Raw genomic sequence first — 23,249 nt, 5'->3', positions numbered from 1 at the left:
AAAGGGAAATTGTAGTCAAAGCTAAAAAGGTATCGTACAGTAGCAGGGAATGCTTACAGGTCCTTGGTTCCTAATTTGAGGCCAATTGTGTAGCAGCACAAAGACGTGACTCACTCTACAAACAGGCACATATAGCAGGTATAGACATGGAGGACGTCCAGCGTTATCAGCGTCCCAGCAGCAGCCTTACCCGGTCTTTGTCATCCGCCACGTCACACAGCATGTCATCCAGGTCCAGGATGCCGCCATCGCCGTGCTCCAAGCGGTGCACCTGCAGCCAGTAGCTCGCATCCTACACCAAAAAAGAAAGAGGGAATGTCATTTTGGTTGATTATTTCCTTTTCAAACAAAACATGGATGTGTCCCTTTCAATAAACTGTAACATCCAAAACCAAATAAGCTTATATTTATACCACAACTCGATCTGCTTGTTATGGTGGGTCACTGCCCCACTTGGCTCCAGTGCAGGAACAAGCTCTTTTTTTCATCTTTACCTGGATCTGCACTCAAATTTAATGGCTTCAATCTTAAGCAATGAGTCTACTGTGCAAAGTTTTGTTTATTGTGATTTATTGCAGCAGAACTGTTCACCATGCACACAAATTAAAGCAGCAAAGTTCCTGTAAATATACAACCAATATTCTATGTGCAGTCTCCTTCATCGGTCACATTGTTGGCAGCAAAGCACGTATGTGTATTCTTCAGGGGTGCATGTCAGTGCATAAAAATAACTGGTCGCAAATGTCACACAGCTAAAATGGCAGATGGTTCGCTGCCGTTTGGACAGTTCAAAACAATGTTGCAAAGATATTTTGTTAAAAGGATGTTTGAGATTTTATTTTATCTTCTATTCTAGTCTTCACTTCCTTATTTGGCCCCTCAATGAAGTCCAATTGAGGTCATCGGGTTGTTTGTGTCCAATAGAAAAGCCGCCACTCCGTCCTGAGATGCTCTGTGTCACTTGATAGCATCTCCAGTTAGACGGGAGAAAGTGTCTGGCAAAGTCATTTACACCACAAGAAAACTAAACGACTGAGGAAACCACCGTTGAAATGACGCGGGGGCTACAACGCTACACTAGCGCCTGGTCTCAGTGGAACCCCGCCTGCTTGAAGGTGTGTCTCAAACAGGTGAGGTGGTCCAAGTGTCCTGATTTTACCAAGTACTTTTGTTTTTGGTCATTCACATGCAGGGAGAAGAAGCATTCATAATGAACAACTCTTAGGTTGATGTGGTTGCACAAACAAGCATATGAATTAGAATGATGCTGACAAACTATCTGCATTTTAAATGCATAATGATCTTGCAATTAAAACATATTTCCCCATCACGTCATAACAATGTTGACTTTTATGTGACAATGTGACGATTGCCGTTGAAGCCAAGATACACCTTTTGTTTTGTTTGCATTCAAGAGATTATAGAATCAACAATTATGTAATAAAGCAACTTAACTTAAACTTACAGCGTGTCATGCTACGTCCTGCCTTACGGTTTACATGTTGTCGACAATGTACTGTATTATTGTGTAGTATACGGTATAAATGATATGGCTTTCAGACCATTTTATTGATTACTCACTCATACATATTGATCACACAAAACCGCTTAAATGGACAACTCAGAGATAAAGAACCATGTTGGGTTCGTGCAGCGTGAAGTTATTGAACGCAACACTTTAGCTAACATGTTACTAAGCTAACGATTTTATGTACGTACCACAAAGTGATTCCGCGCATGACATCTCTTATTATCCACAAAACACACCGAATAAACTAATAATTTTTAGAAATAACACTGGTGCTAACGTAACGTGATGACGAACGATGACGCAGCGCTGCTTCTTTACTTTAGAACTTTTAAAAACGTTCCTTTTGTGAGACACTTTCAAAGCACAAAGACTGACGCCTAAATCCTCTGCTACAGAACCGCAGACAAGACCGACAACGACCCGGTACCACCATTACTGTAGCAGGACAGTCCGAAAAACGCTCAGAAGAAGAAGAAAAAAAAAAAAACATTAGCAAGCATGTCCAGAGAGGAAGTGACGTCATACAAGCGAGGGTCGCCTGAGGAAGAGGAGGCAGAAAGTTTGGAACTTGTCCACTTGTTCAACAACCTTAAATGTTTTGACAGCATCTACCTGAACAATGTCCTCATTGACATAGAGGTAAGACTGCAAACGTTTATTAATTACTGTTATTTGACATTTGATAATGTTCAACTGCAATTTAATCATGTTTAAATGCCCCCATTGGCAGAGGTAAGACTGCAATCATTATTGTTTTGTTTTTTTTATTTATTTTTTGCACCATGACGCAGCAGTCCGGGCACAGTGAGTAGGAACTACCGCTGTCGCTACGGAGGCAAATATCTAACATCCGACGTGGAACTAACTTGACCACGGTACACCGCGGACATGCCTGCATGGTGGTGTTGCGTTTTCTTCTTACAAGTGTGTCGGGAGTTGAGTGGCAACCAGCTTTGAGGCGCATCACCGCACCTACCGTGTTGGAGTGTGGCTCAGAGTTACAAACGTTATACGGCAACCGGATGATCAGCAACATCTCGTGGCGGAAGCCGATATTATCCGATCTCCTAATACAACGGATCGGCAGCCGATCCCGATCCTGAAGATCGAATCGGAATAATAATGCAAGTACAATGTAACAAAAGCAATACATTTCAATTTATCAAGAGTATTTAATATTATAACTGGGATGTCAAGAGCTTTTAAATAAAATAAAACAACAATAAATTAAACAAAATAGACAAAACCCCAGTGAAAGTAAAATGTACACAGTTTTTTAAGCAAAAATTACGCTTTAATAAAAATCACTATATTTTTGATTTTGAATCAGTGTCACTTTTATTATCATCTGAATATTGACAAAAAACAGAAATAACGTGGAAATACTCTCAAGTTCACATTGTGTGTCAATGCAGATGTCAGCTCATTTGCATATACACTTCCTTGGTCCACTTTGGGCAACATTGTGAGTGGAATACGCTGTTTACGTTTAATGAGGTGTAACATTTTGTCGGAGTTTGGTCAAAGTACATGTTTTGGATGCAGCAAAATGCATTTGGTGTTATACTTCAGGCAGCTGAAACGTTAAGTTCCACCGTTTTGTATTTATTTGTCACAAATGTTTTCATGTCACAAAATGACAATGCGCAAACGGGCTGAAATTGACATCAGATCGTGTTGTATACACAACAGGCACAGATAAAGTGATTCAATCGTGTAGCACACGTCACACGCAGCTAGCAAGTTCACACACGCGAGTGCCCCCAACTCACTGAATGAACCCACTGAATGACTGACAGGAGGGTTCACTCGCTGTTCATTCCGCAATAGAACCGACGCACCCATGTGTTGAGTCAGATGTGCCAAGTGAAACCTCTTGTCATTCAGCCTGTTTGGTAGCGAGAGAGGAGAAAAAACATGCATGCATATGCAATATATTTATATATTTATTGATTAACATGACAGGCCTAACTGTTAATTTACATTTTATCATGTTAACCTGTCCTACTAGACATGGACAAGGACTGCTATCAGTCCAATGAGGTTCATTTTATGTAACATTTATACATTCTAAACAGTTCTTTTTTACAGACCAGAGTTGGCAAGTTTTTTCGTCCCTGACTCTCAATTGCCTCTTTGATCCATCTGTGGAACAACTCAAATCCACCATTTTGGACCATTGCAAAACAGAAAACCACATTATGGATTGGAATGGAGCAAGGGACAGAGGACAGACAACAAACACCACCGATGGATCAAAAAGGCAATTGAGATTCTGAAACGTGACCCATAGGACCGTAAACCGGGACGAGAGGGCCTTTGCACTCTCACACCTGGGATGTGGTCCTAAAGAAGTGAGAGGGCGGATGGCGCTGTCGCCCTGCCTTCACTGGCAGGAAGACAGCGACAACATCATGACACGTCACAGGAACATCACGTGACCACTCTGAGGAAGACAAGTGGGCAGTCGAAACTGTCAGGTACAAAAAAACTAGCCAACTCCGGTCTGTAAAAAAGAACTGTTTAGAAAGGACTGCAATCATTATTTTACGTGTTATTTTCAAATGTCCTCAGTGACATGAAGATTACACTACAGAACCGCTTATTGTTCTAACTTTACCATTTCGTCATTTGTCACTAAAACCGCAGAGCGCTACTGTCAAGTTTGGTTTTAAAGGATTTCAAGTTTTCAAAATCCTTTAGCATCATGCTAGTATAAAGAGACGCCATGATGTCAGTGGTGTCCAAAGTGCGGCCCTGGGCCATTTGGGGCTTGCAGCTCTTTTTATTGGCCCGCGTCACATTGTAAAATACAAAAGAAAACCACCAAAAAAAGAAAAAAGAAAGAAATCGTGGAAAAAGGCATAATAGGTATAATGTAACAAGAAATGTTCATACTAATATACAGTATGTTACAAATGTGAGTACAACCCCTGCATTTCTGCAAATATGTTATTATATATTTTCATGGGACGACATAACTGGCACTTACAATGTAATATTGTGTACAGTGTGTGCTACAATGTAAAGTAGTGTACAGCTTGGATAACGGTGTAAATTTACTGTCCCCACAAAATAACTCAACACAATGTCTTTACCGCTGGCAACAAAAGTGAGTACATCCCACATGAAAATGTCCAAATTGTATCCAAAGTGTAAATATTTAGTGTGGGGATGGCATTATTTTCCAACGCTGCCTTAACTCTTTTATGCATGGAGTTCCTCTTTCAGTCCTCCATGACGACATCACAGAGCTGATGGACGTTACCAGCTTCCATTTGATGCCGCCCCACAGATGCTCAATAGGGTTTAGGTACATCACACCTTTACCCTCAGGTTCTTTAGCAAGATAGTGATCGTCTTGGAGATGTGTTTGGGATCCTTATAATGTTGGAATCCTGCCCTGCAGCTCTGTTTCCCCAAGGAGGGCGTCATGCTCTGCCTTAGTATGTCACAATACATATCGGCATTCATGTTCCCTGCAGGCAGCACTCAAGCAGTCCCACACCGTGACACTCCCACCACCATGCTTGACGGTAGACTAGTACTCCCCACCTGGTTGCTGCCACATACTGTACACTTGACACCATCTGAAGCAAATATGTTTACCTTGGTCTCGTCAGATCACAGGACATGGTTCCACTAATCCATGTCCTTAGTCTGATTGTCTTCAGTAAACTACTTGCAGGCTTTCTTGTGCATCATCTTAAGAGGCTTCCTTCTGAGATGCAGACCAATTTCACACACAGTGTGGCATATGGCCTGAGCATGGGCAGGCTGACCCCCCCACCCCTTCAACCTCTGCAGCAATGCTGGCAGCACTCTGGATATGTCGCTGAGCATGTGCAATCAACTTCCTTGGTGGATCACAGCGAGGCCTGCTCTGAGGGGAAGCTGTCCTGCTCAAGCGGTCTTGGCCACCGTGCTGCAGCTCGCCTCCAGCTGTACGCGTACCCCCAGGGGTACGCCTACTGTGATAGGGGGTACGTGAATAAAAATGAAAAACAATTAGCACCTACCACGCACAATTACGAGTGCACAAGGAGAACGGAGCACAGCACGAAGATGGTAATCGCACTGTGCGCATCATATGAACAAATGAGTTTGATGATTATTTTGTACATTAAGAGTGTTTAATTCTTGAAGATTTCGGTGTCCCAATCCCCGCACGGCGCAGCGGTGAAAACCTGTCACTGAGAGTGGGGATTCCCCCCTAAAATAAGGCTTTATTGTTGATTGGATGTATTTTTGTACTTCAGATACTTCTTTACATGATTATTAAACTTTCCCCTTCAGTTTGGATTAAATTAATATGCAGACTTAAACCATAGCCATCGTGAGTGGACAAAAAAAAGTGATGCACAAATTCATGCCATTCAAATGGAAGAATGCCAACATCAGATAAAAGATATGTAGGATGATTACTTATCTATATCAGTGCTCATGTCAAACTTTATCAAAATGTAACCATGCAAAATACAACATTTTGACCTGGAGTTACTATAAAATGAATTAACTAATTAATTATTTTGCTCAATATTTCAAGTTAAGAAAGATAAAAAGATGTGTTTTAAGTGTGAAGGAGTAAAGAATACATGGCTTCAGCTCCATTGTCTGAAGGGGTATGGAACTGGAAGAAGTTTGGGAACAACTGGCCTAGAACATCTTTATGGAGAGCAGTGGTTCTCATTTATTTTAATGTTTTTGCACCCCCCAATTTGAAATACTATTGAGAAACTGACAGTTCACCCCCCCCCCCCCCCCCAGAGGGAACCGCTCCATTATTTGAGAAGCACTGATGTAGAGCAACATTTCTCTTTGTTCATATCCCCAGAGAGCTCTTTGCCATGAGGTGCTATGTATGTACTGTATGCATGCATAGAAAATAATGGCAGAAATATGAGAGGTGTACTCACTATCGTGAGAAACTACATTGGTTTTAGCCAAAATATCAAAGTGGCTCCCAGCATCCTCTGATTTTCAGTTTGTTTGGACACTGCTCACCAACACACATCATGATTCACACCACACAAATTGGAAACACGGCTAATGTGTGACTTCTTGCCTAACAGTTCAAGGCCTCACAAAGCATCACTGACAACGACATCTCGCTGCGAGATCTTCTGCTGGACTACATGGAGGTGGACAACGCAAATGACGCAGACAACTCTGACAGCTCCGACACGGGCAGTCAGCATTCGGTCTTGAGCACTGGTGTAGAAGAGCCAGACAGTCTTGGAGACTAGGCCAGAAACTTTTTTTCTTCCCCACACCAAAGACTGTCAGCTAAGACTTGGCCAAAACCGCACTTTTTAAAAATATATGTATGAGCGACAACTGTGGACCTCTCCGAACTTTTCTTTAGGATTAAGTATGAAGTAGCTGATGTGACATAGAAAAAATATTTTGTTGCTAATTTTTTAAATATATACACACTTTTTACTAATGCAAATGTACCTCATTTTTTTCCATTTGTTTTATTTGTTCTTCAATATCGGAACTGTACACTGTATTTTTAAACATCCACACAAAAGGGACATCCACAGGCTGTCTAGCGCGTGCCAAAGCAACAGGTGGCGATGTAACAACCACCTCAGCCAATAAGAAGCCTGAAGAAAGTAATTTCTAGACAAGACACAAGCTGTGTCTCAAATGGAATACTTGTGTCAGTACACTTCACTAAGTATACTACAGTATGTACACTGCGCGTGAATTTTGACAGTGTGGTGCTATCGTTGTACCCTTATCAAAAATGATAATCACAACATTTACCTTCTCTCCTTTTTAATGGTGAATTGCAACCACTGAACAGAGCATTATTGCCAACATTTGGATCACCCCATAAAATATCTTTATTCTCCACACATTCTCCACTCCATTATACAATCATTAAAAATGAATTTATTATGACTTTTTCTGCATGGTGTGTACCCCTTACTTCATATGAGTATCATTAGTATCAACATTTATGCTTTTTCTCGTGACATTATACTTTTTTTTCCCTTTTATTGTTTAATTTAATTACCCTTGGCCCACAGTTTGGACACACCAGGCCTACCCGCAATGTTAAACCACAACTTTATGAGCTAAAACTATTTGTGTGTGGAAAAAGGCCAACATATAGTATATAGTGTTTCCCAAAGGACTGCAATCTATTAAGGGTGGGTGACATAATGACGCAATCATCATATTTGCATTACTTTTAAGAAAAGCACAATGAAAATATATGACAATATATTGCAATCTACTAATTTAACGTCTACTACATTACTCTGCTGCACTGTGTGTATTCTACCAGCCCCGCCTCCACCCACCGAGACAAAGACTGTATGACGGACAAAAGGGCTCACTCCGTTCATGCCGCCGTTCCTTGGGACAAACACATCAAGGTGCCGAAACCAATGCACAGAGTGAACTCTTTCTGCCTGTTTGGAGGCGAGAGACAAGGAAAACAGACACGCATGCAAATGGCAATATACTGAAGCTGTCAAAATAAGAGTTTTATCATTTATTGAGTGATTGATTCATTTATTAATCGTCCCGGGCCAAGTGTCCATTATTTTTCTGAACGAGATATCTTGTCACGTCTTAATCACGTGAGATCTTGTGACACCCCTACTAGGAATACAAATGAACTTTCTTCCGTTGCTTCTTTTTGTGTTTTTGTCACAAACAAAACTGAGCCGCCTGTGAGTGCTTTTAGATGGATGAGGGACCTACAGCAGCACCCGCTGCTCGTTGAGAAGAGAGATACGTGTCAGTCTCCAAAAGAATCACTATATTTGTTGCTAGCCACTTTTTTTGAAAAAAATTATCTAGAGGGGTCTGATTAGTCGCTAAATATAGCAACAAAGTCGCTGAGTTGACAACTCCCACCACAATGGATGAGCGTATGGGAAAAGCTGAACATTTCGACTTTTTCACCGTAACACTATGCTGCGGGCCACAAATGGACCTTGGTCTGCACTTTGGACACCCTTGGCCTACACACAATACTAAAAAAATTGCTCACTTTTTTATGACCAAAAACAAGGCCAACATATATACGTAAAAATATTCATTTTCAAGCTCACTGTGCGTTGAACAAAGAGCCACACACAGAGTTGCACAGTTGAGTTCAAAACCCCAACAGAAATTAGCTCAAGATACCAAAAGGTACCCTTGGGGTCCTAAGAAAAGCTCAATGCAAATGTAGACCCCAGCACAGGTTTGCAGGCTGCCGTCAGTCCTCGGGCAACACTTTTCTCCCCTTTTCTCTAAAAAATGGCACACAAAAGATGAAAGGGAATAATTAAGATTGTAGATAGAGGATTAGGAGGCGTTTAGGAAGCCAGATGGAGGACATCCTCAAATTTAGACAAAGTGTCTCTTATCTTGTGCAGATTAATGCAAACTAATTCAATGTGTGTGGATGTGTGTTGATCCTCCCAGCGGGTGATCTGAATTAGCAACAGCTTGAACAACTAACACAGGATTTACCAACACTCAACATGTCTTTTTTTTTTTTTTTTTTTTACTTCCTGGACAATTCATAAGTTACATCCAGTATTCTGCCTTTACAAAGATAATCATGCTCACTTTTCATATATTACCAAAATGTTTATTTGTAGTAGCAAAGCTAACTATTAGAAACAGCTTCCGTCGGAAGGTGAGCAATCATCTTTAAATACCACAATATGTCCGCCTTGACCTGACGGACATTTCCCACCACTGGCGGGTCACCGAGCATCATACATGCGCGTCCAAAGCACAAAAACAGCGCACGTGAGCTGCACGGCGGCTCCAAGCGACGTTGAAATAAAGCACAAAGCAGTCTTTCATTCCCGTGTAATAACACCGGGGCAGCGAGGGGTGGAAACTGTAAAGTGCTACGTGACTTGTGCAAACCACCACACAAGTGTGTGTGTGTGTGACCAGAACTTTTCCCTGCAGATGTGCACATTTTGGAAGTGTCAGGTTCACTTGAGTGCAGATTAAAGAAGCCTGACAGGAAACTCAAGCCCTGAGCAACTTTAGCAAATTAGCACCAGTTGTTTTTGTTGGTCCTGTTAAAGCATACTTATCTCATATGTGTGCAAAAAAAGACAAAAACTTCCAAAGCATTGAAAAACACAAACTAGTTATCACCGCTTTTTAATTGTAAAGACTTCTAATGAACGTAGTTACGACTAGGGGTGACAAATGAGACATGGGCCGCACTTTGGGCACACCTGCTTTTGTGGATCGTCAGGGTCGGGCTTGTGGCGTGGGCTCTATTGAGCAAACTACAAATTTCTTTGGCTTGTTGGCTCAGTGTTGTATGTGAGCGAAGCGATGGTGTTTGAAGGGAGAGGGGCTGCTTTACAACAGTCAGTCCTAATGAGCAGCATTTTTTGGAGGCGCACATCTATGGAGTTATATCTGTGGCTTAATTTTGAGGTAGTAAAGGCTGATTTTGAGCCACAACGTGCAATAATTACTGTTGCGTGAGCAGGCACATCAACTATACATTCACTTCACCGATCAAACGCCCCATTCATATTAGCATTTGCTTGCTAACTGCTAGCTAGCACAGTGTATTCAATCACTACGTAGCTAGCCCCCGCCTCCACGTACTGTGACAAAGACGCTGAATAGCTGACAGGAGGCTCACTCTTTCCCTTAATTTTACGATACAACCAATGCGCTCAGACACAAGCAGAGTGAACCCTCGTCATTCAGCCCGTGGGCTTCAGCAAGACGAGGAAATGGAACAGGCTTATATACATGTCACACATGTCAATTTATCGAGGCGTTAAAATTATCAACCTCGTTTTTTTTTTAATCGTTCGATTAATTGTTTTATCGATTATCGTGTCAGGCCTACTTTTGAGAAAGCCATGGTTCTCATTCAAAGATTAAGCGGCATACAAAATGGATGGATGGAAGGTTGTCATTCACTTGGCAGGTCAACAAACGATTTCGTTGGCTCATTTTGAGTGACCCCGTTTGCTGTCACGTTATCCGTAATAACTGATGTAATTACGCCCGCAAACTGCCACTGCGATCCGTTTGCAAGCGTGATTATATGTTATTACTGTATATTTCCCCATTCAATTTAATTGGTCACGGGTCCGGAAAGGGCCATCACCGGGTCTGGATCTGGACCGAGGTCCGCCGTTTGGTAAATGGCTGCTAAAGACCTTCTTTAGAGTTCTGTTTTTATGTTTTGGAAGTTGATTGCACATGCTCAGCATCAAATGTTTTTTATGTCCCCATTTGTTTTTTTATGTTCCATTCATGAAACAATTGACATGCGCTCTCACAGCATCTTTTTTGATAGCATTCAGCAGTCAATGGCAAGTGTGCATGTTGAACACACAACAGGTCCTTGAAGTAGTCTCCATCATAGTCCTTGCTGCAACAAACGTCTTCAACGCTCGCCATACGTTCCTTGACATAGTCTGCAAAATGTAATATTAACAATGCAATACATCTAATTAAAAACACGTTAATATGGTTCTACCAGTGAATGTTTAGATATACATACCAAGAGTGGCATTTTCCAAAATCTTCCTGACGATGTAGTCATTTTTCCTGTATTTGGGAAAATGCACACTGTACACCTGTTGGCCATCCTTGGTACCTGGGTTGCAGCATCCCTGTGTGCATCTTCAAGCTGTTTAAGTAAACAAATGAACAACATTGACTGACACTGTGTTGTGACACTGACATTGTGTAGTTTTTAATACATTGTGCATTGTTACATACCGTATACATGTCTACAATTGTTTTTCAACGCAAGCACTGTCGGCTGGCACTGTAGCAGTTTGCAAAGCCAGAGCCGTCTCCACTTGGTGACAAAGCAGTTCATCGGGCATCTGATATAACACACAAAAACACATTAATAACAATAATAAACACGAATGTTGTTTTAATGGCTGTGATTGCACAGAGATATATGCAGACTATAAGTTACAAGACCAGAAAAGTATGCTACTTACAAGACTAGCATGCTGTGCTAGCATTGAAATTTGACATGAAAACACATATTAATCTAACATTGGTAGAAGATATATAGCACAAAAACGTGGATTCACTTACTGTCACCATGGCACGCTTTTCCATGGCTGAACGTCGTCTGGGTTTTTGACTTTTGTATTCATTGCCGTCTGTGTTGCCGGTCCGTTTACTGCGGAGAACTGAGTCTTTTTGAAATGTGAATTTCTGTGTAGATCCAGCAGCCTTGCGTTGACAACAGGTTAGCTCCGGCGAGCTTCCGGGAGCCGTTGAGCCACAACAGCAGGAACCTCTGAACACCTTCCATGGTTTGTGGTGTCTATTTTGTTAACACTGTTACTCCTTTCGCAACATTAGCTCACTTGATTACGTTGTTATTCTTGAGTGCGGTACTTGTTGTTGTTGACAGTTTCCAGTACATCCTGCCAACAGCGGCAACATGAATGTTATTCTTCTTTCTTTAATTCAACAGTGGTATTCACTCTCTTTGGAATGTCGATGTCACTCGCAAGCTCCTTTGGACTCATAGCGGCTTATTTTGAGTTTGTCGCATTCGCTGAAAAAATGCATGGACAGTCGTGTCATCAACGCAAGGGTCTATTGTTTTGGCCACTACATTGCATTACATGTACTGTATGTGCCTTACAGGCTGCCGTAGCTAAGGGTGAAATAAGTATCGTGAGATTTTGCCTTGGGGTGTGATCCAAGATCGCTGCGTAAACAAACCAAGCACAGATACGGTAGCTTGTTACGCCAACCGATTACACGCTAACCAAGCAGGCAAAAGCAAGCCAAGGAAAATTTTAGCAAAAATTTTGGATGTTAACCGAAAAACATGCTAAACGGAGTGGACGTTAACCGAGGTGCCACTGTATAGCGAGAGATAAATATCTTAAATTGAAAAAAAAATTTCATTAGTACATTAGCATACAGTACATAGTACATTACAGTACATAGTACATTATTACCACATAAACACTCACAAAAGTACCAAAAATTTTATACGAGGTTCAAATGTGAAATGTACCGCTCTCTAGTCACTACAAGCTCTATGAACCAACAAAAGAGCATCTTGTCATTTGCTGCTCCACATTCTCACGCTTACGAACTATATGCTTGCTAGCCAACAGGGGGCAACACACAGCCATTGGAAGGAGCCATTGCCAATGTGCTTACATGATTTACGACCTCTGCAGACATTTTCCCAAACATGTTCATGGTCTCAATTGCTGGTTTCAGGTCTTCGCCTACACATTTAGTGAATTGCAGCCCCCACTGAGAGTAAAATAAACAGAAGGGAACGCTTTAAGGAAGGACAAGGACGTCCCACAGGGGACGCGACAGTGTGCACATTATCGCCGTCCACTTTCACTGTGGGCCCCCCGCGGGTTCATGACTAGTTGGATTGTCACGCACAGTCTTCACTTGTTCAGACACCCCACTAAATACTAGTCCTCATGCTATTGTAGCAATGGCTCTAAGGAGGCTTGACGGTTGCTCTGCAAGTCTTTGAGGAAGGAAAAGTCAGAGGCCAGAAAAGCAGTCAGAAGGTCACAACTGCAGCAACACTTCTTCTACATTCCCTCTTTTGCTGATGCGTCAGAATCGACTGTCTCGCTGCCTCGGAAGCTAAGTTAGCTAGCGAGTTAGCAGGATTAATGATGATGTTTATAAATACATGACAGACTTTCAGGTGGAAAATCCAAAAGAAAATACTTTCTTCAATAGGAACTGTGTGACTTTCTATCACCTGGAGCCCTGCTTTCTATCTACCCCATTTGAAATACTATTAAGAAACTGATATCTATTTATTTATCTATACTGTAGAGACAGAACTTGAACGTGAAACCAGAGAAATGCAACAAAATGGAGAGCAGTGAAGCATACAAGCATAATCAATAGCCAAACTGCATGCCGAGTACGACAACTTCATACATGTCAGCAGGTCTGCACTGATCTTGAAAGTCCTCCCTGCCTATCACGAAACCCCCGACAGTTCTTTTAGATTTATATACCTACTTTCAGTGATCGACCAGCCCGCCGACCGTAAAAAATGGCCGCATAACACCAATGAAGAAGAAGCCGGCGAACACCAACGACAACATTTCAGGTATTAACCTATTGGCACCCCTATGTGAGTAATGGTCTCACCTTGGCCACCCAAGTGAAAAAAACTCTTACTCCACACGGACGGGAAGTGCTGCTCTAACCTCTGGCTGTTTAAACTAGGGACCGTCAATAAATTAGTATTGCGTTGAGAGTTTGTTTAAAAAAAAAAAAAAAGAAGCAATGTATTCAAAATCAGACCAAAAATTGAGCTATAACCAAGTCAAATGTAAAAGTATTTTGCACACCCATTTTGTCCAATTTGATCTTTTATTGGATTAGGGACCTGACTCATAGAGGTTTGTTACACAAGACAAAAAATATTGTTGGTCATGCTGTGTAACAAAAAAGTTACTTTGGTTGCATTATTTTTAATGTTTTGAAGAGGTATTTTCACAACCACATTCAGTTCCACAATTCATGTTTGTAGCAAAAGTTTATCCAAAAAAAAAAAAGATTCGTACTGGATCGGATTTCTAAAAAAAAAATCTGCCAAAAAATGTCGATTGGGACATCCCTACAATTTACCATTATTTTCTTAAATCGATTAATATGAAGCTTGCCGTTTTGATTACTCGAGTAATTCGTTCAATATTCTAATCAATATTATCCAAACACAAATAGTTAGTGACTTGGTCCACAACTTATCAGAAACGAAGCAAAAATATCGATCACAGTTTTCCATAATCAAAGCTGATATGTGTGAATATCTTGTTTTGCCTAAAACACAATAATAGGTCTGCTTTCATGGATAACAAAAAAAAAACAAAAAACACATCACACTAGAGTGGCTGAAATCAGACGACATTTACATTTACATTTTTACATCAAAAAACAATCATGTATACCAAAATAGTTGTTGTTTAATTGCATAATTGAATAATCATCGATTCATCAATTGTTGCGGCTACAGTTTGATGAGGTCTTACTAGCTATCTATATAAATATTTATATCAATATTGGCAGAAAGATTTATAATGATATCTCATTTTTCAGCCAATATCAGCCAGCCAACATCCCTAGTTATAGGTGACAAAGCATATTAATATTAGTACCAACATTTCTCATTACATTACACCTGTTTTGTTTCTTTTCCCCCATTTTTGCTGTTTTTTGTAGCTTTCTTGTGACACGGACCAAAAGAAAAAAAAAAAAAAAAGAGCTAGGGGCCGCAAATTGACCCCAGACTGCACTTTGCATTTTTTGGATGGTCATCGGACATCACGAGTCCTCTTGCTCAATATTTCAACGGTTCTCCAAAAAAAGAGAGGGAGCGTTTAGAAGAGACAGAAACCTGAGAAAGGCTCAACGACGGCGAGCCTGGTGTCCAACAATGGCACCATTGAAAGAAAGCTTTGTATCGGATCAGAGCAGGCGGCCGCTTGACAGTTGAACACGCTACGATCTAAAAATAGTCAACAGCACCACTGGCAAGGATTAGTCTTCATTTATTCTACTTTTATTCTGCATAAAAAAAGGTTTTCAGCAAATGATGAATGCCAGTGGAGATGGGAAGTGTCTTTTCACTTTGGCCTCCAAACAAAACCAGTCATCGATAATTAATCAAGAAACAGTGTCCCATGCTGACACGGTTCCACGCGACGCTCAGAACAAGCTTCCAGCTCCTTCCAAGTTCTCACCAGCACGATTCAACCGTGATAAATGCGCTCAACTTATGTGGGAAACCACTGAAAATAAACTTCATCATTTCCCAAAGTATTTCCTGTTTTTTCCACCCCCAAGTTGCTTGGGTGTCCTTTCTGCGCCACTTCATATGGCATGCTCACATCTCATTTCAATATTTGGAAGTACCACAATGCACTTACGTTACAATGTTTGGAATAACTTCTGAAAAGAGTCAGATTTTAGATAACACTGATGGACTTTCAAAACAATAAACTAGAAAAATAATAAATATTGATATAGTTGATTGTATGTATTTAATGATGTAGATTTTTTTTCTATTGTTTTAGATAGCAGAAAAAAATGAAGTGTTTTTTTCTCCCACACTTACTGTCTGTGTGTGTGTCCTTCACACCGGTTGCACGTTAACTAACTGATAAGACACGAATCATTCATTCTGACAATGACAAACAGTTAAACCTAAAAATATCTTTACTTTATATAGCTACACTTTTTGTCCAATCATTACAAAATCTCACATTAAACCAAGATACACGTTAGTCGCTAAAAATGGGGAAAAAAAAACTTTTAATGTAAATCATTGGAGATTTTCTTTGTAGGATTACTTACAGCTTTTGCATTTTGGTGTGGATTGAAAACTGCGTGAGTCCAACTGTTTTCTTAATTTAATTTTTTTTAAATCACAAAACGTCCTTCCTTGTTAGCATCCTATTAGCTAGCTTACAAAATGTCGTCAGTCTATGAAGTCATCAGTAGTTGACTCTCAAAAATGTTAACACAAAACATTAGAGTTTCACAATTATAGTTTTATGTGCCTAAAACAATTCTAAATGCATATAAATGATGAATAAAAGGGATGAATGAACTGTTAAGCAGGGCTCCAGATGAACTTTTTTTTTTTTTTTTTTTTAATCTAGGAGTACAGTGGCCCCCAACTTAAAATTTTTGGAGCGCAATCTGAAAATTTAGAGGTGCACACCAAAATCAACTTGCTAAGTAAATTTCGGTGTATAAGCCGCACCCACTAAATTTAAAAGAAAACACAGATTTATTCTTATATAAAGCTGCACATGTCCACGTCATAAAGTGGCATAATGTAGCAAACAAAAGTCTGTGAGGACCAGTCAGCTATTTATTTGACAGGAGCCAATTATGAGCTATAAATAAACTGACGACGAGTTGTCAACCCACTGGAAATTGCAGGTCATTACTCAATATAACAGTCTGACTCACAGTTTCATCTTACAAACAACATTATACTCATCACGCAGCAACTTAACCTCAGAAATATAGAAACATGTATCAATACGAGTTTTATATTTAAAAAAAAAAAACAAGTTAAAGTGTTTTAAAGTATTCCCATAATGCACATAACGTTTGAGAAAACCATTGCATCGGAGGAGCATAGAGAGCATAAAAAATGGCATTGCAATGCTGCCTCTGTCCACCAGAGGGATCCAGAGGAAACAGAGCCCAAAGCAAAAAAGGTGACCATCATTTACACTGTATGTACTGTATTGAGTGAAAAAGAGATAGTAACTTACTTCTACTGACAAGAAATTGAGTATGAATGTGGTTAAGTTACATTATTTGACAAAGCACGGACAGGAAATGACTTTCACACACACAATGAACAGCGGGGACCTGACTTTACATCCTTATTTGTCATGGAAGGATAGTTGGGGAAGGAAAGAGGAAGTCCGGGTTTCCCTGTGACCCAGATCCAGATTCAGATCCAGATCCAGATCGGAATAAGTGGAGGATATTATATGTATGGATGTATGGATGGATGATGGACTTGAATGTGATGATGAATGTCAAGGAACAATGAAATAAGAATTAAAACAAGACCAGAAAATACATTTTCCCACGTTTTAGTATTTTCACAAAAAAGTTTTCAGTGATGGAAAATCCGACATAAGCCGGCGAAAAAAATGCGTAATAGTAATGCAGGGTTTCCCATACATTCATGTATCTGTGACGGCTGCCACAAATTACAAATTGACCACCACAGATACTTGCCACTATCTTTTTCTTTCTTTTTTTAGGATTTGGAGCTATTTGCTCAACCTCGCTCACATTCCCATTCCCAAATCCCAAGTTTATCGTGGTTAATTGGTGCCAGACCCGACTGTGAAAAGTGAATTTCAGCAAAGTAGGATTCCTTACTTATAAATGAATATTTTCGTAGTTAGAGCATAGAAAATCTGTTTACAACCGTATAAATCATTTTTTTAAACATTATTAGAGCCCTCTGGACGTGAAATAACACCCCTAAATCACCTTTACACTCACATTATGCAATGTAGTAGATATAATCAGTAGGGTTGTAAAGATACATCCACTACGTCGATGCATGGATTTATATTCCTACGATTCAGCTACATCGATCTGTGTTCAACAAGTTTCCATTCGGGACGACATTTATCACTCCAACATCGTTTAAAAGGTAATCAACCGATTGAATCGATACTAGGAAATAGAGCATTGGATTTGAGCATGGCAGGCTTTATAAGGATGTCTGCTTTTTAAGCACTTTTAATGATAAAGACGGTAAATGTTACGAGTGTAACAGTTTGATATGGCGTAAAATTGATTAGTCGTGCCTTGTTGAATTTTTGTCCTGTAAAGAGAGTCTCCAGAGGCCCTACACCTCGGACGAGATATAGGACTGGGCGATATAAACGATATGCCATTGAAACCATGGCCTCCAATTGATATTGAAATTCTATCGCAGTAGTTCATTGTGATGGAATAGTCCCGCCGCGTCCTGCAAAATTAAGAGCGACAAGCTGGAACAAGCTGCGTGGCTGAAGTATATCCTTTCCTGGTGCTGATACTTTGTTTTTTAAGTATCATTATCGCTGGAGGAGTGGAGAACGAGGACTAGCTAAGAATGCGACATACCAAGCAAGAGAGAGCAGGAGGAGACAGAGTAACCACAGAGAAACCATGCTAACCGCTCAGCTCGCATGACTGTAAAGTAGCAAAACAACAGAATAAGTACTTAGTACACTTCAGCAGAAATCTATCTTGAACCACTTTACAGTGGAGAGTAACCAGTTATGATTAGAAGAATAAGAGTGGAGAAAAAGAATAATACAACAGCTACACAGAGCAACTACTCAGTGAGCGCACACTTCCGAAAATCGGGAATCAATTCCGCATACGCCAGCAGCCAAAGGAATAGTCTTTGCAACCTGGAAGCGGTTTTCAAATGCTTCTATTATAATTTATATACTAAAAATATATTATAATGTGTACACATTGTCATCCAAAGAGGCTGCAATGGTACTAAATGGCACTTAACATTTTCTATACTATGAACAACAGTTGTCAAACTTCTTTTTACGCTTACATGACCACTAAATACACTACAAATGCAACCTGAAGTTTCATTTCCCTCAAAACTGCCGACTGTGTTAAAAATACTCTTCTCCGTTTCCAAAGCTTAGCAATGAGTCGTCATTTGCGGCAAGAACATAGCACGTGGACAAGATGCAACATACCTGCACCTGAGCACCTACACGAGATGGATGTCTCCTGGGGGCATCACATTGTTCTTTCCACATGTCCACATCGGTCTGAGCCTCAGACCCCTGCCTTTTTTGTTTCCCTTATTGTGTGTGTGTGTGTATGCGTATCATGAAAGAGGGCACATGCAGCGTAACACAATCAGCTGCTCTGGATCACATTACTGCTTCTTTGCCTTTGAGGAGGCCCTGCGAACAAGTATGTCACTACAACTACAACTTCTAACTCTAGACCCAAAACACGTCAATCAAACATAGGAGATCAGCAGACATCACTTCTTGGAGATTCTAAAACGAGGGGAAACTTCCAACGCCTTGTCAATGTCATCATATTAGTCAACATACTGTGTGTTTAGTCAGGTGTGACAGCCAGGACGAGACATTCTGGACGGTCCACAAGAGATTAGCATGACAATCAAGTGAAAGTGTCTCTGTTCTTAGCCTCAAGACAAACCAGGACCGCAGGTTTGAGACATCAAAGAGTCTGTGAGATTCACACATACTGTATGTATATGTATATACACATACATACAGTATACAGTAAATGTGTTAGGGGTGTAACAATTAGTTTTAATAACGATTCGATTCGTATCACGATTCGTGGTTGTCGATACGATTCAAGAACGATTTTGGTTCATTTAGAATGATACGATCCAAAACGATTCAGTAACTTTAAATTGATTCAGTAACTTTTTCGCCAAAAATTCAACCAGTGTGTCTGTGAAATAAAGACCTGGATACTGGACAGCGCAGGTGAAGTTTCCTAGATTCCTGTTGTTTTTTGTCAAGGAATCGGGTATGAATTATTAATAATGCTGACATACTTAAGAATAAATTATCAATGACTACAAAAAATGAGTTAAAAATGCAATACAAAATCAGGATGAACAGAGGGTGGTATAGCTTGCCATGATGAATTATTTGTTTTATTATTTATTTTAAAAATAGTGCAATCCAAACCTGCACTTTGCACCCTAAGGTGAGGGACACTATGCAAATTCCTCAGCAAATGAATGTGGTACGGTATCTTCAATTAGGTGTTGAAATAGTACACCCTACGGCAGCAGGGGCTTTTTTGTGCTGATAATCTTCCTGATCAGAGCAGCCATTTGAAAGGATGGTGCAGCAACTAGCAAGTAATGTGGCCTCCTTGTATCTTTTGCCGCCGAGAGGGTCGGGATGGAGGGTCCATCTTGATGACGCGCTGAACAGAGAACCTGAACAGGAGACCGTGGTGTGGTGGGTTTATGATAATACGTTTTGATAATGACGAAACCAAACCGGGAGAGCAAACAGATACTTCGCATGTCAAGTGCTAAATAACTGTGACCGCAACATTACGAGTCCATTGTTTTCAGCAGGTTTTTATTTCATTGTTGCAACAGGGACCATATCTTAGCAATGTGATGGGAAAGCTCTTTATAATAGCACACCACTTTGCTTTTCCTTTCATGAGGAACGCAACAGGAGCGTGGCAGACAGCACGCAGCGTCACACATTCCTTGTATTGGAGTTTGTGCCAAGTTTTAAGGTGGTGAAAAAAACTGTTATGCTCTGAATTCGAAGTACCTCCACATTACTGAGCTACCGCTTATTCCTTGCTGACTAATTGTTCCACCGCAGAAGCTGTCGCTTTGACAAGAGCCGCCGGGCTTCTGCTCCGCCCCTCCTCCCTCCTCAATCATGCAGGGATGAAGGAGATACAGCGCAAATACAGTCTGTATCGATATCAACAATATGGTTGGTTTTGATATCGCGCTTAAAGTAAATATTGATATTTTTAAAACATCGATATATCGCCAGCCCTACTTCAAACCTGCAATAAAAGCCTGTTGTTCCAGCGATCAGGTCTGGCGCTTGTGTCGCCCACTGAACATTACAGCAACATTACTGACACCCAGTGAGCAATGTAGAGTACTACATATCATCCCAGTGTCTTTGAATGTGTCTTCTGATTTCGTTATATTCTTATTTTAGTTCATTTAGCCATTTTTATACTTGAAAGTGTTCAACTTAGGTAGGAAGTACGTACAACTTGCTTAAATATTTGGACTAATAGGCCGTATTCAACCACGAAATAGCATGATTTAATTAATATACTGGACTGTATATTGTAAAAAACGTGATAGAGTGAAGCCCCAAATTCTAAGCACAAAGTGGCAAGAGATTACTGCACATTTATCTGTGTTGTTTTCTACATTTGAACGTGAGTGTTTTTAATTATACATTTTATATTTGCATTGCAAGTTAGAAAAGGGTTAATTACACGTTTTCACACAAACAAAAAAAGTGATTTGTCAAGAGACGCTCCAAGGAAACGTAACTCGCTAAAAATCAAGCGGGTTCTTGCTCCGAAAGAACAGCAAGTGCTCTATGGTGGTGACCTCAGCGAGCTTGGTTGGGATGCTGGTAGGCTAATACGACAATAATGGTATAAATGTTTGTTGACCGGGTGGATCCTAAGCATGAAATTAACTCGGAGTCAAGTCCAGACACGTTGTAGCATTTTCTTTTCTCAAATTTGTCAAGAGGCCCCCACACCTGTTCACAAGCCATTCCATCCAGCATTGACAATCCACCCCCCCCCCACGCCCAAACACACACACACACACACACACACCCCCGCCGGCTGCCCTCACGAACAACTGTGCCAGCATGAGGCGACGTCACAGAAACAAAAATGTCCTCAAAGTGAGGATTTGCAAGGACATAAGTCATCGCAACATTTGCTGTATGAGTGAGGGATTATTTGGTCTTTGTCGTCATGTGGCCACTCTGTATCAGATTACAGCTCAACTCATGCGCGCACACACACACACACACACACACACACACACACACACACACACACCAAAAATAATGCTCACTGTCGAACATAGCCGTCAAAATATAAAATCTAATTTTATATATATATAAATAAATATAAAATATTAGAAACAGCTTTAATATGATGTAATACAATTATCCAAGCACAGTAATAAACATATTAGATTCATATATTATACACATTATAGACTTTGAAAGTTTCTGTTCACATGTACGAGGGCCTGTGCAGACAAAAACATGCCCGTGCAGGTGAAGCAGTACAGTTACACTCATGCAACCATTACAGAGGGAAGCAAGAATGACAAAGTGAAGGATTTACTGTGTGGTGACATTGAACGGACAGAGACTGAGAAAGGACACCAAACAGCAACAATTACCAGAAATACTACCTCAAACGTGCCAAGAACTAACGACAAGGCGATGTGTTTGTGACAGGCAGCGTGTTTTTAACCAGCTATTGTTTGTGGTGGTGGTGGTGGTGGTGGTAGTCGCCAAAAATCTGGTCATGAACATGCAAGTGGGTTTGCTCCTTGGCATGAAAAGTGACGAAAGCATATTTTAAAAAGCTGCTGTCATTTCAGTTTCTTTCGCGTCTCCCCATTATCTTCAATAGCAGACTGAAGTTGTTCAGCATCCCCAGCGAGAAAGCATGTTGACTTTGTTTCATTTTTACAACTGCCGGTCGTGATTGTGAACACCCAACTTTGCCTCCTATGTGATGTCAGTGTAAAATAAATGTTTTGTACATTATTTAAACAGCCTTTTATGAAGCTAGCAGGAAGACACGATAATGAAGTAAGATGGAAAGGAGGAAGCGTAGGCAGCATTCTCCTCTGAGGTCTGCTGGTAAGTGAAGGAAAGTGGTCATTCCAAACCAGCTTCCTCAAAGACTTGATGACATCACACAAGCTTGGATCAGGTCGCTCCATGTGGATTTACTTTGACACCCAAAGTCTCTCTCATTTTCCATTCTCCTGTTGTGCGCTGGGACTGACAGCCGCTTTAACCGAGCAGATCGACATGCTCTACTTCAGCGTCTGAGGCACAAGGAGCACGGAGTCGCCGTTGGAAAGCGAGCAGCACAAAGCGGGTCAGCGAGAAGCTCAGACGTTTGTATGATGTCCTCAAATGTCCCAATACAGAACATTCATGGACGCCTGCAGGCTTTTACTGTTGTGACGCAGCAGGTCAGAACAGAGGAATAATAAAGTGGGACATTTTTATCGCAACCGCTGCCGCTGGCACTCATGTTCAAAATCAAAATGGTTGTCGCTCTGGTGTAAAACAATAAAGTCTGAAACTGGTCGAGACGTGTATGCGCAGAGGTATTCGCAGACAGAAAAATGAAAAAATACAAGTGAGACACTGATATTCTTCACCTTCGTGTCAAAAAACACTAAAAGCCAGCGTAAGTCAAGATATGTTGAGCAGTTAAATAACATACACAATAGAAGCCAATACACTTTTTAGACTTTTAGAACCAAACAGATAAACCACTATTGATTATTTTGGCAATCATTAACAAATGATTCCTAACTAATGCCATTTTTATTGTTTTAAAGTAAAATCTGCAGATTGAATGTGTTAAAATTGTGTAATTTACAATTTAATCAGTTATTCATGATCCAGTT

The 23,249-nt window shown here is 40.6% G+C and overlaps 1 protein-coding gene and 1 long non-coding RNA gene across 13 annotated transcripts in view; both read right to left on the bottom strand.

The window, feature by feature from the left end:
• The window catches only part of LOC129176911 (partitioning defective 3 homolog), a 169,401-nt gene that overhangs the window by 137,521 nt on the left and 8,631 nt on the right, over positions 1-23,249 (bottom strand). For 10 of the 12 annotated variants that reach the window (XR_008569530.1, XR_008569531.1, XM_054767419.1 and 7 more), the window contains exon 2: positions 191-292. Coding sequence is in view for 10 of the 12 variants with exons in the window: in XM_054767419.1 (XP_054623394.1) it covers positions 191-292 (102 nt within the window). In the remaining 2 variants the exon portion in view is untranslated. Of the gene's footprint in view, positions 1-190; positions 293-413; positions 1,663-1,719; positions 1,975-23,249 lie in introns of those variants that run through there. The other 2 variants (XM_054767421.1, XM_054767420.1) reach the window with 2 other exon arrangements.
• Positions 6,331-21,340, bottom strand: LOC129176913 (uncharacterized). The gene is made up of 3 exons (XR_008569532.1): positions 11,261-21,340; positions 11,040-11,168; positions 6,331-10,953 (listed from the first exon to the last, which is right to left on the bottom strand). It is a non-coding gene; the product is annotated as an uncharacterized LOC129176913 (long non-coding RNA).

The sequence above is a fragment of the Dunckerocampus dactyliophorus genome, chromosome 2, assembly GCF_027744805.1.
Source record: "Dunckerocampus dactyliophorus isolate RoL2022-P2 chromosome 2, RoL_Ddac_1.1, whole genome shotgun sequence".
Classification (NCBI taxonomy): Eukaryota; Metazoa; Chordata; class Actinopteri; order Syngnathiformes; family Syngnathidae; genus Dunckerocampus; species Dunckerocampus dactyliophorus.
The sequence above is the reverse complement of the archived record's forward strand: the minus strand, read 5'-3'. Positions and strand labels throughout refer to the sequence as shown.